This window comes from Eschrichtius robustus, chromosome 14 (genome assembly GCF_028021215.1).
Source record: "Eschrichtius robustus isolate mEscRob2 chromosome 14, mEscRob2.pri, whole genome shotgun sequence".
NCBI lineage: Eukaryota > Metazoa > Chordata > Mammalia > Artiodactyla > Eschrichtiidae > Eschrichtius > Eschrichtius robustus.
In genome coordinates this window covers 40,469,646-40,484,172 of record NC_090837.1, presented here as the reverse complement: position 1 = coordinate 40,484,172, position 14,527 = coordinate 40,469,646, and the positions used below count along the sequence as shown (strand labels likewise).

The following is a 14,527-nucleotide window of genomic DNA, read 5'->3' as shown; positions in this document are numbered from 1 at the left end:
AAAGTGTAGTCAAGTAGTACATATGTAGCCTCCAGAAAGGTACCAATTTATATCCCACAGCAGTATATGAAGGCATTAATTTTATGACCCCCTATATAAGATACCATTTTTAAAAATTACTAGTTTCTTGGGCAAAACTTGGTGTATCATTGTTTTATTTTAAAGTCCTTTTAGTATTAGGGCGGTTGAATAACTTTTCACATGTTTATTGCCATTTGTGTTTCTTGTGTGTGTGGGTATGTGTATGAGAGAGAGAGACACGCACACATACACAGACAGACAGGAAGAGGAGAGAGAAAATTACCTATTTCTGTCCTTTGAATGTTTTCCTTTTTTCTTTTGGGGAGTTGGTTTTTTTCTTATTGATTTGTAAACACTCATTATACATCAAGGATATTAAACTCCAACCTGTTCTATATGTTGCCAGTGTTTTTCCTGTTTTGCTAATCATCGTTTCATTTTCTTTATGGTGTTTTGGCCATCTTATGTAGGTGGATCTGTCAATCTTTCCTAGTGGCATCTGAACTTGGTGTTATGTGTGGATAAGCCAGAAGGAGAACATTTATTGAGTGTTGTTGTTTTCAGTGTGCCACGTGCTACCCCAAGTGCTGCGTATTCATTCTTTCAGCTAATTGTCTCGATAGCCTTCTGAGCATTCTTATCCCCATTTTATAAATGTAAAACTGAGCTCTCACTGCAAACTAGCTTTAGAGTTGGGATAGAAATCAACTAGCTTTAGAGTTGGATATAAATCTTCTAAATAGGAAGGTTTGCCTGACCACGTTCTTTCTACTACACAGAGCCTCCTGCTCTGTACTTGTGCATCCTTCCTACTCCCACCTCTAGATGACCTAGATGACCCCTAGATGATCCCAGCCCTAGATGCCCTGACCTAGAAGAAAGGGCACAGCCCAGGGACATGTGTGAAGTTTGTCCATCCCTTAGGGCTGTTGGTTAAAGTTTTCAGCTAACTGCTGGAACATTCCTTGGGAGTGAAGAGAGCTAATTATAATTTCCAAAGATTTGAGCAACCATGTGAATGTTATAAGATTATACTCTCCAGTGCCCAGAACCAGGTACAATTTCCATCACTTATTGCTATATCTCCTGAGGGAAGAATCCTCAGTTTTAGCAGACCTAACTAGGATGTAAAAATTAGTTTCCTTTCTTTCTGAAGAAAGGATTTTAAAGAAATACTTCAAGAGATGGCAAAAACACAAGGAAGCACCGCCCTTGTAGCTGGTTCTCACCTTGTCTCCACACTGCCTGGAAGAGTATGGAAAATTCAGTCATCATGAATTTTATCTGCCCCGGTAGCTGTTGAAAGGTCTGACCCCTCCATGTTGTAAGATCACACTTACAAGTCGTGGAAAACCTGGAAGCCAGAGGTCCAAATTCTAATTCCTGGAGCAGCCTGTGTATATTTTTTCTGGTTGAAGTTCTTCCTTTTTTTTTTTTTTAACAACAAAAAGAAACTTATACTTTATTGAGAGAAAAATTCTACTCTAGTAGTAAGATATAGAGGAAAATTTAGTCAGACCTTGTGCTATGCTCCGTACTTACAGTACTTACAGAGATGGAAGGTTTTTTTTTTGTCTTAAAATAACACAGATTTGTTATCTTACAGTTCTGGAATTCAGAAGTCCAAAATGGTTTCACTGGGATAAAAAGTCTTTGGCTGTAAAGAATTTGTTACAATTAGGAAATTTTTCCCACATTTTTTATGTTACAAAACTTCACAGTACATCTTAAGTTTTCAAAGGTCGCAATTCCTTTTCAGAAATTTTTCCCCAGAAAAATTTACATTTATACATATCTTCTAATTTTGCCTAAACTTTCTTTTTGAAGTTATTTCTTTGTATTTTAGGGCAGAGGGGTTAAAATACAAGAGGTTCCCTAGCGCTGTTTTCTTTCCCTCACGTCCACGGCCATTCAGATACCCTGACGTCTCCTAGAGTATGTACGCGAGTCGCAGGAGTTTTCTTTGTTTAGGAGTGGGTGGAGCATGCATGTCTAGGGCCTCACTGACCTTCCATTCTGAAGTGTCAGGCTTGCCGCAGCTGGGCCAGCCGCTGTTTCACCCTGCACACGCCTTCCTTCTTTCCTCGTCATGTTCCCCACAGTACATGCTCTGGGCTTCCTTCTAGGGCACAGCAGGCCATGGGACTTGGCCTTTAATGTCTAATGGGAAAGTCTTTTCCTAGAAGAGTAGCAATTGGTCGGTATTAGCTTGGCCCGTTAGGATGGAGGCTGGCATTTCCATTCTTTGTTCACCTTTTGGTTGGAGGTACAGATGTCTGTGATCGCAGCAGGACTAGTAATAGCAGAATATTTCTCAGATAACTAGCTGCTTGAGCTGCTACCAGAGCAAAATCATGTTGTGTTTGCAACTTATTTATTTATATATCATTGTCTCACATTAGATTATTATGAGATCCTTGAGGGTGAAGTACGAGAGGCGGTTAAAAGCAAGGTTTTAAGTCAGACAGGCCTGAATTCAAATTGTAGCTTTGCCATTACCAGCTTTTCTGACCGTAGACAAATTACTTAAACTCTTTGTGCCTCGGTTTCCTCATCTGCACAGTGGGGGTAATAATAATAATAATAATGATACTTTCCTCGTGAGATTGTTGCACAGATTTTATTTTATTATTATTTTTTATTTATCTACGTTTAGATAAATATTTTTTGGCCACTCTGCACGGCTTGCAGGATCTGTTCCCCCACCAGGGATTGAACCCAGGCCACAGCAGTGAAAGCCTGGAATCCTAACCACTAGGCAACCAGGGAACTCCCACAGATTTTAAAAAGATTACAGTGTAGAAAACATTTAGCACAGTGCCTGGTTTGTAGCAAGGGCTCAAAAAATGTCATTGGTGATGCTGCTGGGTTTTTTTGGTGGTTTGTTTGTTTTTTAAATTTATTTATTTTTGGCTGCGTTGGGTCTTTGTTGCTGCGTGCAGGCTTTCTCTAGTTGCGGAGAGCGGGGGCTACTCTTCGTTGTGGTGCGCGGCCTTCTCATTGCAGTGACTTCTCTTGTTGCGGAGCACTGGCTCTAGGCGAGCGGGCTTCAATAATTGTGGCTCGCGGGCTCTAGCGCGCAGGCTCAGTAGTTGTGGCGCATGCGTTTAATTGCTCCGCGGCATGTGGGGTCTTCCCGGACCAGGGCTTGAACTCGTGTCCCCTGCGTTGGCAGGCGGATTCTTAACCGCTGTGCCACCAGGGAAGTCCCTGATGCTGCTGTTAATATTAACTCTGGCGCTGTGAGCACCTTGCAAGTTGCTGTGAGTTTGGCTGAATGACTATATACAGGAAGTAGGGTTCGAAGGCCTTATCTGAGACTAGAAACATTTTCATGCCCTGTTCCCTGGGAAGTTGTACAAAAGCAGGTCTGATGATAGAGTGCCTGCCCACGTTAATAAAATTAACAAAGAACACTTCTTGAACAGGCTCCATCCCAGGAGAGCAGTTCATTGAGTTACTTGGGATTATTATGTTATATCCTGCTGGAATGGCTTCATTGATTTATATTTATTTTAGAATAACTCTGGGAACTTGAATTAGCGAACCGAATGCATTTGTAACTGATGGGGGAAGCAAGTTGCACCCTCAGTGATGTGTACTCTATGGAAAGACTGGGGTTTTGCTTTTTTTTTTTTGCTTTTTAAAACTTTATTTCAACATAACTGTACTTACAGAAATACACTCATGTTGGTTATTAGAATGCAATTTAACTTATCCTACACAATTTGGACCAAAAAACTTGGTACATGGTTTTCTTTAAAAAATAAAGAAAAAGCATTTGCAATCTGGTTTATTTTTCATCTATTACAAATGTGTATAAAAGATCCACCATCAAATGCTGCTAAAGGAAACAGCATGAACCTTGAGAAATTAAAGTTTGGTTTGTCTCTGAAAAATAACACGTATTGCACTGTAAAAGTTTATAAAATTGGTGCAACAGAACATTGTTGTAATGTTTCAATGCCAGTTCACAGAGTTCAGTAACTAATGGATGTTGATGAGGGTGGGGAGAGCCTATGTGTACGTATGAAAATATGAAAGCTGTCCAATCTAGTTAATATTGCATGCAGATCACAAGTTTACTCAAACCAAGATTCAGATAATTTCTTAAATCTGAATTAACACTACTGGTCCAGTTCATCTGCTGTCAACAAGGAAACTGCACAGTAGCTGTTTTTGTGGTTTGTGCAAAAAAGAAAATGAAGTTTCTTCCCCCAGGTTTTCAGTCTAGAACTGAAACTACAGGAAAGGTATTCTGAGGAGAGCAAGATTCTAAACTGTGTTGAAAAAGCAGTTCTTTGGACCGGCTGTCCATTGGTTAGGACTCCATGCTTTCACTGCCAGGGGCCTTAGTTTGACCCCTGGTCAGGGAACTAAGATCCTGCAAGCCACGCAGTGTGGCCAAAAAAAAGAAAAAAAAAAAGAAAAAGAAAAAGAAAAAGCAGTTCTTGGTGTGGCCACAAGGGAATCAAAGAAATGTGCCCTTGAGAAGTCCTTGGAGAGTCCCTAAACTGGCATCCCAGGTTAATGGTTGAGGCTCAGCACATGGCCACCCAGCTCAAGTTCAGGCACTCTTTTCAATTCCATCCTTTCACACTGTGGTTCCTTTTGTTGTGGTTCCCCGGAGCTGTTTGGTACCTTGCCTAGGTAAATAGCCTTTAAAAATTTTTAAAAATAATTTGGCATGTGTTCAAAGCCTCCGGCTACTTAAATTCCAAAGAATAACATTCACTGCTTCTTAAAAAAAAAATCAGATCTGTTCTTTCTCCCAACCTGCAGGAAACCTTTTCCATCTCCAGCTCGTCTGTGCCCGATTGTGGGATCAGTAACGCCACATCGTTGGCTGAGTGACGGACTGTAGGCAGGATGGCTTGGTCAGCTTCCGTCCCTCTCAATGATACAGAGCGAATCATGCTTCACAAGTCACCTGGGGATGTTTAGACAACCATGAGTGCTGTATTTGGTGTATGGGAGGGTCATACCTTCCAGCGAGGTCTTTTGGACATAAAGTGACAGGAATCTATGGCCTCTTTCCCTTTTACAGATCTGATGTTTTGACATGGCTTCCTGCTTCAGTGCTGTTTGTGTGTATCATCTATGCTGGTTCCAGAGCACTGTCCAGACTGGTAAGTGTTAGAGGTTTTGGAGGGGACAGTCCCTTTCCCTTCTTCCCCTTTGCCTTTAACTTGTTGCGCCTTGGATCAATAGGGGACAAAGCAACAGCTTTAATGATGGTACAGCTAGATTGAAGAACAAGTCTTGGGGCTGAGGCCAACGTGGCGCGCTCCCACTCCCTGAACTGAAGATAACCAGATAACAGGGAAGGACTGACTTGTTTTACAAGATGGAGAGCTGCAGAAGGAGACGCAGGAAGCCGGAGTAGTGATATTTGTGGAGCTTGCTCTGCGTGGATACACCCCCGTCCTTGGGAGCAGGGAGGGTGGGCTCAGTCTGCTCCTTGCTTCCTGGGACCGTGACCCTGCCCATCAGTAACACGGCCTGGGTGGGCTGGGCTTAGTCGTGGGTTTGCATGCTTGGCACGGAATTGATGCCCAGTACAAGGGGACACTAGTGAAACAAGTGTTCATTCTGTCCTCCCACCCAGACCCCAGGACTGAGCTCCTCAAAGGAGGGTACTGTGAGGAACAGATTTCTTCCAGTTATGTTATATATTATATGGAACTCCAAAAATTTAGTTATTTTGCCACCAAAGGAGAATCCATAAATATCAGCATTGACCAGAGTCTCAGAACGTGGCTTAAAAATCAGGAACATTTTTTTTTCATATAGTTAAGGTGTTTTTTTTTTTAATTGGGGTATAGTTGCTTTACAATGTTGTATTAGTTTCTGCTGTACAACGAAGTGAATCAGCTATATGTATACATATATCCCCTCCCTCTTAGACCTCCCTCCCACCCCACCCCCCACCCCACCCACCTAGGTCACCACAGAGCACCAAGCTGAGTTCTCTGTGCTATACAGCAGGTTCTCACTAGCTATCTATTTTACACATGGTAGTGTTTATATGTCAATCCCAATCTCCCAATTCATCCCACTTCCCCATCCCCCGCCGAGTCCACATGTCCATTCTCTACATCTGCATCTCTATTCCTGCCCTGCAAATAGGTTCATCTGTACCATTTTTCTGGATTCCACATATATGCGTTAATACATGATATTTGTTTTTCTCTTTCTGATTTACTTCACTCCGTATGACAGACTACTCTAGGTCCATCCACGTCTCTGCAAATGACCCAATTTCGTTCCTTTTTATGGCTGAGTAATATTCCATTGTATATATGTACCACATCTTCTTTATCCATTCGTCTGTTGATGGAACTTTAGGTTGCTTCCATGTCCTGGCTATTGTAAATAGTGCTGCAATGAACATTGGGGTGCATGTATCTTTTTGAATTATGGTTTTCTCAGGGTATATGCCCAGTAGTGGGATTGCTGGGTCATATGGTAGTTCTATTTTTAGTTTTTTAAGGAACCTCCATACTGTTCTCCATAGTGGCTGTATCAATTTACATTCCCACCAACAGTGCAAGAGGGTTCCCTTTTCTCCACACCCTCTCCAGCATTTGTTGTTTGTAGATTTTTTGATGATGGCCATTCTGACTGGTATGAGGTGATACCTCATTGTAGTTTTGATTTGCATTTCTCTAATGATTAGTGATGTTGAGCATCTTTTCATGCGTTTGTTGGCCATCTGTATGTCTCTTCTGGAGAAACATCTATTTAGGTCTTCAGGAATGGTTTTATACTCTAATTGCTGTTTTTAATCTATCAGAAAATGATTGTATTCTAACGTTTGAAAAAATGCGAAATTTTCAAACAATTCAGCCTTTTAACGTAAAGTTTGTTGTTATGTTGGCCCCTTAGGCCTCAGATCTGAAAACAGTAAAAACAAAATCTGCCTCTCTGGATAATAATAGTATTGTTAGGACAACTCCAAAGCTGCAAAATAGTGGCTGAGAGTTAACTGGGATAATTTCTAAATTAAATCGATAATTTCTAAATTAAATCATCATTTTTCTTTCATGATTCATAAGCTTGAGTAGATGGGATGATGTGTGCGATGGGGGAGAAAATAGCCTGGGTGACCTAAGAAGTGAGACACAGAGCACGTTGGTGCTGAGCCCAGAACAGGGGGCCAGGCTGGCTCTCAGCTGCTGCTCTTGATGCTGTCAGGCTCCTCCAAGTCCATGGTCTCACTTTACCGCCTCTGGCCTGCAGGGGGAGCTTCGTCTTCTATAGCAGAGTATAGCATTTGACTGGAAAACAAAAAAACAAAAAACAATCTATTGTTGTACAAAAGTTTTTGAAATTTTTTGTAGGCTCTGGATAGTTATGGATGCCAGAGTTTTGAAGTTTGAATAACTAAGGTGTTGTGCTAATAATGATAATAATTTTTTGTTTGTATAGTGCTTTTTCATGTGTTTCCGGAGTGACTTCCTTTGTATCTTTTCATGTGAGTCTCACAGTCACCTGATATGTGAGGCAGATGTTAATAACCTGGCAGAGGAAAACACTTAGGTGTGGGAAGTCTTGGTAACCTGTCTCTAGTCCCAGGTAATGGCAGCTCTTCTGACTCCCCACCTTTTGCCTTTTCAGATTTGTCTCTTTAGGATCAATGTATATGGATTGTAGAATGAGCCCAGGGTACAGTAGTCATGCATAAACTTGAGACTCTTGGTTGCAAGTGTTAGAAAGCTCACCAACTGGTCTAAGTAAAGGGAAATTTCCTGGTTCACATTAATGAAAAGTCATAGTGTAGAAACTGCTTCAGGCATGGCCTGACCCAGAGGTTCCAATGACCTACTCAGAATCCAGCTTCTGTCTCTCTTTCAGTTCTGCTCTCTGTCTTTGCTTCATTTCACAGCCAGGCTCTCGCCTCATGGGTGTTGTTGACTTCAGGCTGACATCCTCACAACTTTAAGTCTAATGGAAAAACTGTCTTCCTTGTAGCTTCTGCATGAGTCTCACAATTCACTCTGATTGCATCAGTCAGGGCCACTGCCCATCCCAGGTCTAAAAGCTGGATGGATTTACATTGATTGACCAGTCCTGGATCATGACTTTTCTGAACCATTCACTGTGACTGGAGAGACTCAGAGCACTGTTTGGCCAGCCCTGGTCATACAGGATCTCCAGCTGGACCCACAGACTGAGAAAGGGTGAGGCAGATGCTTTATATTGGAGTGCTTTACCAAGGAAGGGATAAGGAGGCTGGCTAGGTGGCCAAAAACCCCTCAGAAGTCCATTGTAAATGTCAGTCTAGTACGTCTCAGGCAGATAGAGAGTTCTGTAACCTGGAACAATGCTTCTCAGAGTGTGGTCCACAGAAGGTGATAGCCTGTGAGCTCTTTGTTACCTGTCTGTAAGGAGATTGTGCCAGAATGAACATCACGCTTGGCACTAAACACACTGATTAGTTTGAGCTGACATTTTTTTTTTTCATAGCAGGACTTTTTGAAGAAGGAAGCAGTGCACTGACTTATATTCTGTGCGAGCTCCTTATGTTTTGGAGGGACCACATTTGAGTGCCCCTGGCCTAGAGCACAGACTTCTCTCATAGGCAGAACGAAGCTGCTGCAATTCAAACTCTGAGCAAAGGGAAACAACCCCAAACCAAATATACCCGATTAGAGTGGGAGGAGGACAGAAAGGAGACACTTATTAATGTTTTTTTTAGTGAAATAACTCAACCCAGCATCTGTTCTTTGTTTTCTGAGTTTTTTGTTTTTACATAGTTGCTTAAAAATTTACAGAGTGGATGAAACACGAGGCACTCGTACAGCTTGTGTTAGATGGAAAACCCGTGTCAGTATGCTGGTGCCAGGCTGGCAGTTTCATGAATCCACGAGGACCTGGGGGAAACATGCTCAGTTAAAATCCATGGGTGTGTTGTTATGCAAAACACTTAGGAAGTTGCTCTGCTCCATAAAGGCCTCCTTTCTCTGACAAGACTTTGAAACTATTCTTCTGATGTGCAACTCCTGAGAGCAAGCTGATTTAACTCTGCAAAGGTGAGGTGGGGACAGTTCTTTATTGAACTCACAACCGAATGATAGAATTAAGGAGAGGAGATTATTCTTGTGGCTCTCCATTCAGCAAATATTTATTGGGGAATCTACTTCTGGGGGCTTAATGAGGAATAAGACCTGCTTCCTGACCTTGAAGAACTTCCAGGGGAATCCGTGAGAGACACACAACTCACCATGGGAACAGGCATCGTGAATAGTCAGCGTTATATATGTGTGCCGGGCACTTCCTATTGTCAGACCTCATGACATATGAAGTTGGACTTAATTACTCCCATTTACAGATGAGGAAACTGAGATGCAAATTATTTGGCCAAGGTCACCGACTAGTAAATGTTAAAGCGGAGATGCAAACTCAAGCCCGTCCAACGATAGTGGTTCATCTGCAACGCTTACCCTCTTTCCTCCCTAAATCACAACAGGCAAAGGAGATGAGCCCATCAGGATGGAGCTGGGAGGAGGGGAGAGGAGCCGTGTGGCTGTCCTCCCTTCTACATGGGCTAATTTGGCTCTGCTTCGCCAGCTTTCCTGCCCTGGATAAGGTCACAGTGATGAGGGCTGATGGCATGAATGTCAGTCTTTGGAGGGACAGGATAACTTCAACCAGTCGTTGTTACTCTTATTATAATTCCCCTGCCGCAGCCCTTCTCAGCTGGACAGGATTGCCTCAAAGCCTGTGCTGGCGAGTGTTTGGAGCAGATGTGCAGATTCTCACACTCAGGAGCTGGCCAGGGAGAAGCCACCCCAGTGCTGGTGATCTGGTTGCTCAAACCATGCTCTTTTCTTGCTTAGGGTCAGCAGTTGGAAGACTCTGCAAATCTAAATTGAGGCATCTGGACAGGACTGGCCTTGGTTTCCTACCCAGCACTTTGATCTTGAGCCTTCCCTAATTGCTTGTCAGGGTTTCTGTCTTCACTCAACACAATGGAATAGAGATTGGCCGGGGGTGTCGGTGAGGAAACACACATGGATGATCAGACTCGCGTGGAGTGAAATTACTCAGTTAAGCAAACTGGAGCCTGTGGGTTCCCTCCCGCTTGGTTTGGCTCCAATACCACGTAAGGGATCTTGGATCCATAGGGAAAAGAACGTAAATGTTGATCCATCAATAGAATGGAGATCCTTCCCCCTAAGGTTCCCTGTCTCTGTGGTTAGAGGCAGTTCTCCTCTTTCACGTGGTTTTCTCATCAGAGGTGATCGGAGTCCGATTGCAAGGATGACTTAAGATGTGGGTGCAGTGGCAAAATAATAACCCCCTCCTCTGCATTTTAGTTATGTTCCTGCTCCATCTAAAGATGTTTTCCATAACCCTTATAAAATGGCTTATTAAAGCTGGGCTCCAAGGGGAGAACTTCATGACGCTGGACTTAGCAGTGATTTATTGGCTATAACAGCAAGACACATGCAACAAAAGAAAAAAATAGACAAATTGGACTTCATCAAAATGAAAAACTTTGGTGTATCAAAGCACGCTGTCAACAGAGTAAAATGGCAATTCACAGAATGGGAGAAAATATTTGAAAATCATCTATCTGATAAGGGATTAATATCCAGAACATATAGAAAGCTCCTAAAATTCAACAACAAAAACCAAACAACCTGATTGAAAAATGGGCAAAGGACTTGAATAGACATTTCTCCAAAGAAGATATGCAAATGGCCACTGAGCCCATGATAAGGTACTCAACATCATTAAGCATTAGGGAAATACAAATCAAAATCATGAGATACCACTTTGTGCCCATTAGGATGACCGTTATCAAAAAAATAGAAAATAACAAGTGTTGGTAAGGATGTGGAGAAATTGGAACTCTTGTGCCCTGCTTTTGGGAATGCAAAATGGTACAGCTGCAATGAAAAACAGTATGGTGGTTCCTCAAAAAATTGAAAATAGAGTTACCATATGACCCAACAAAAAAACTGAAAGCAGGGACTTGAGCAGATATTTTGTATACCTGTGTTCACAGCAGCATTATTCACAGTAGCCAAAAGTTGGAAACAATCCAAATGTCTATTGACAGATGAATGGATAAACAAAATAGTATATCAGTACAATGGAATATTATCCAGGCTTAAAAAGGAAGAAAATTCTAACACATGCTACAACATGGATGAACCTTGAAGACATTATGTTAAATGAAATAAGCCAGTCACAAAAGGACAAGTCCTGTATGATTCTACTAATACGAGTTACTTAGAATAGTCAAATTTATAGAGACAGAAAGTATTGGTGCTTACCAGGAGCTGTGGGCTGGGGAGAATGGGGAATTATTGTTTAATGGGGACAGAATTTCAGATGAAAAGAGTTCTGTGAAAGGATGGTGGTGATGGTCGCACAACAATGTGAATGTACTTAATGCCACTGAACTATACACGTAAAAACGGTTAAAATGGTAAATTTTATATGTGTATTTTACCACAATTAAAAAGATATGTTTATAACTCCCCTCCCCAGGCTACAACAGAGATTTTCTTGAGGATTATATGGGGGAGGGGGATATGTTCTCACTCGCCTCACTCAGAGCCCTTTCGGGTGCTGTAGGAGGTGCATATTTAATTTAACTGAATTCATTCCTATGCACTCGTGTAAAAAGGGTGAGAAAAATAGCAGTTCACTGAGAGCAGGCCAACCTGCCCTCTGTAGTAGCACGTGCATTGATGCCCCCAAGTGAGGTTCTTATTCCAATGCATCTTACAAGCTGGTATTCTAAGCTGCCTATTTTTCAAACAAAAAGGCCCCTAAACACAGGTCAGCTACTTTATGTGATGAGCAGAGGAAGGAGGGAGGCGGCCTCCAAGCTGGTGCTGGAGATACTCTGGCAAAGAGGGAGTCTGGTCCTCTGCCCTCAAGGAGTTGGCCAGGGAGTTCCCTGGAGGTCCAGTGGTTAGGACTCCGTGCTTTCATTGCCAAGGGCCCAGGTTTGATCCCTGGTCGGGGAACTAAGATCCAGAAAGCCGCTTGGTGCAGCCAAAAAAAAAAAAAAAGGTGTTGGCCAGTTAATGACAGAATGATAAAATTAATGTAAATGAACACTCAGATTTATCTCATGCCAATCAATTTGTGAATATATTCTTTTATATGTACACATAAACATATTCAAACACCTCAACTGTCTTCCCAAAAGGATGTGTTGTGGCTTAAAAGAATAATGATGATGAAAATAAGATAAGCATTTCTTATGAATAAAATTTAAAAGAAATCTAGGTCAAGGGTAACTGAAGAAGAACTAGATGAGACCACAGAGAGACTTAGCACATAGAAATTTATGCTGTAATATCTTATGAAATAAATACAGTTGGGCCGTGGATTCAGCTCTCATCTTTCTGCAGCCGAATAAAGAAGTTACGAGACTCTCAGTGCTTTAAGAGAAAAGTGGGTTGTTGCCGCAGACATGCTTCTTCCTTGCTGTCATGTCAGGTCCTGAGTCCTCATAAAGGGTAAACTGGGCTACTTAGGGTCTTCAATCGCGTCCTTATAACAAACTCAATGTTAACCTGATTTCTGGGATTCTTAGTGCATTTTGGAGGCCTAATGACAGCACAGTTCAGTAGGAGTGATTCTCTGGGGCTAAAATCTCTGCTCTCCAATTATCCAGCTCCCTTCCTGTAGGAACAGTTATTTCTGGCATGCGTGATTTTGATGAAAACTAGGCAGCCAACAGTTCAAAGGTACATTCTTTGGCAAGGGCCTGGCGAGCAATTATTGTATATTGCAGATTAAGGCCACATCCACATATTTAAAAATCACCCAAATTGAAGGTAGGATTGATGTTTTTCTATAAAAACTTAGAAGTTGACCCAGGACTTGGCTAAGGGAGTCATCCCCACTCCTACAGCGTGACCTGAGGCCATGCCTGTGGGCAGGGCCAGGATTTTCCATAGAAAACTGTTTTAAGTCAGTTCCAACACCTGAACAAATAACAATCAAGGCTTGAAAATTCCACTCTGGGAAGCATGGGAATAATGAAAAATCTTAAGTAATAGTTACCAATTTCTCTTTACATCCAGAGAAAAATTTCCAGTGGTACATGGATGCAATGTTAAATTATAAGTGAATGTTAAAATTTTAAGAATAAATTAGTTGCAAACTGTGCCCCTAAGTAATGAAATGAATTGGACTGTAGGGTAGTTGAATTTGGTCAATTACATTTTGTGTCAAAAGTGATAACTTGGGCTTCATGGTAGTTGATCTTGAGCCATTTTTCCTGATGAAAGATGGTGGGGATCTTTTGTTATTGAGGCCATTCCTAGAGTCTTGATGTGAAAGAACAGACTTGTTTTTCTATTCTCTTTAACAGCAAGCTAGTGTCTAGATCGTCTGAAAGTGGTTTCAAATTATTAAGAGGCAGGTTAAAAAGGAGAACCAAAATATATCCTTCCTTTTTCTCATCCGTATAACAGGGATGTTAATAGTATCTCCCTCATAGATTTATTATGATGATTCAATATGTAAAAGCAATTAAAACAGAGTCTGGGTGCTTTCCTGGTGGCACAGTGGTTAAGAATCTGCCTACCAGTGCAGGAGACATGGGTTTGAGCCCTGCTCTGGGAAGATCCCACATGCTGCGGAGCAACTAAGCCCGTGTGCCATAACTACTGAGCCTATGCTCTAGAGCCCGCGAGCCACAACTACTGAGCCCATGCACTGCAACTACTGAAGCCCGCGCACCCTAGAGCCCATGCTCCACAACAAGAGAAGCCACCACAATAAGAAACCCGTGTACTGCAACGAAGAGTAGCCCCGGCTCCCCGCAACTAGAGAAAGCCCGTGTGCAGCAACGAAGACCCAACACAGCCAAAAATAAATAAATAAATAAATTTATAAAAGAAAAAAATGCACAGTGACAGCAGTAGCATTTTTTTAAAAAAACAGAGTCTGGTACATAGTAAGTATTCAGTATATCTTAGCTATTATTGTTATCATATCTCAGAACTTTTGTTTTTTCTTTTTTTGGCTGCACCGTGCGGCTCGTGGGATCTTATTTCCCCAACCAGGGATCGAACCTGTGCCCCCTGCAGTGGAAGCGTGGAGTCTTAACCACTGGATTACCAGGGAGGTCCTCATTTCTCAGAACTTTTGTCTGATTTCACAAAAATAAGCCCTGCTGAACCTCACTCCATAAAGATAAAAGGCAGGTTTTCTAAAATAATCAGTCACTGGAGTCTCTTGAACTAATAACGTAGTTCAGACTGGGGCTTTGTGCACAGAGGTAGAGGCCAAGGGAAAATCAGTAATCATAAATTGCAGACTGCCTTAATACTGTTTTTGATAGATCTCTATGGAGGCTGATAAAATCAGTCGTAGAATTACTGTTTAGCTCCTCAGTCGAAAAAATGGCTTGAGAAAATCAGATTAAAAAATTTTTAAGTGGAAATGGAAGATATCCCTTTAAAAAATGGCATAGAGTTTACTCCGAGGTCATCTGTTTTAGATCATACCAGTTATATTGCTGGAG

The 14,527-nt window shown here is 41.9% G+C and overlaps 1 protein-coding gene across 2 annotated transcripts in view; it reads left to right on the top strand.

Moving 5' to 3' along the window:
- The window catches only part of TMEM241 (transmembrane protein 241), a 105,288-nt gene that overhangs the window by 17,472 nt on the left and 73,289 nt on the right, over nt 1–14,527 (top strand). For both annotated transcript variants that reach the window (XM_068562249.1, XM_068562250.1), the window contains exon 4: nt 5,069–5,150. In XM_068562249.1, the coding sequence (XP_068418350.1) occupies nt 5,069–5,150 (82 nt within the window). The remainder of the gene's footprint in view (nt 1–5,068; nt 5,151–14,527) is intronic.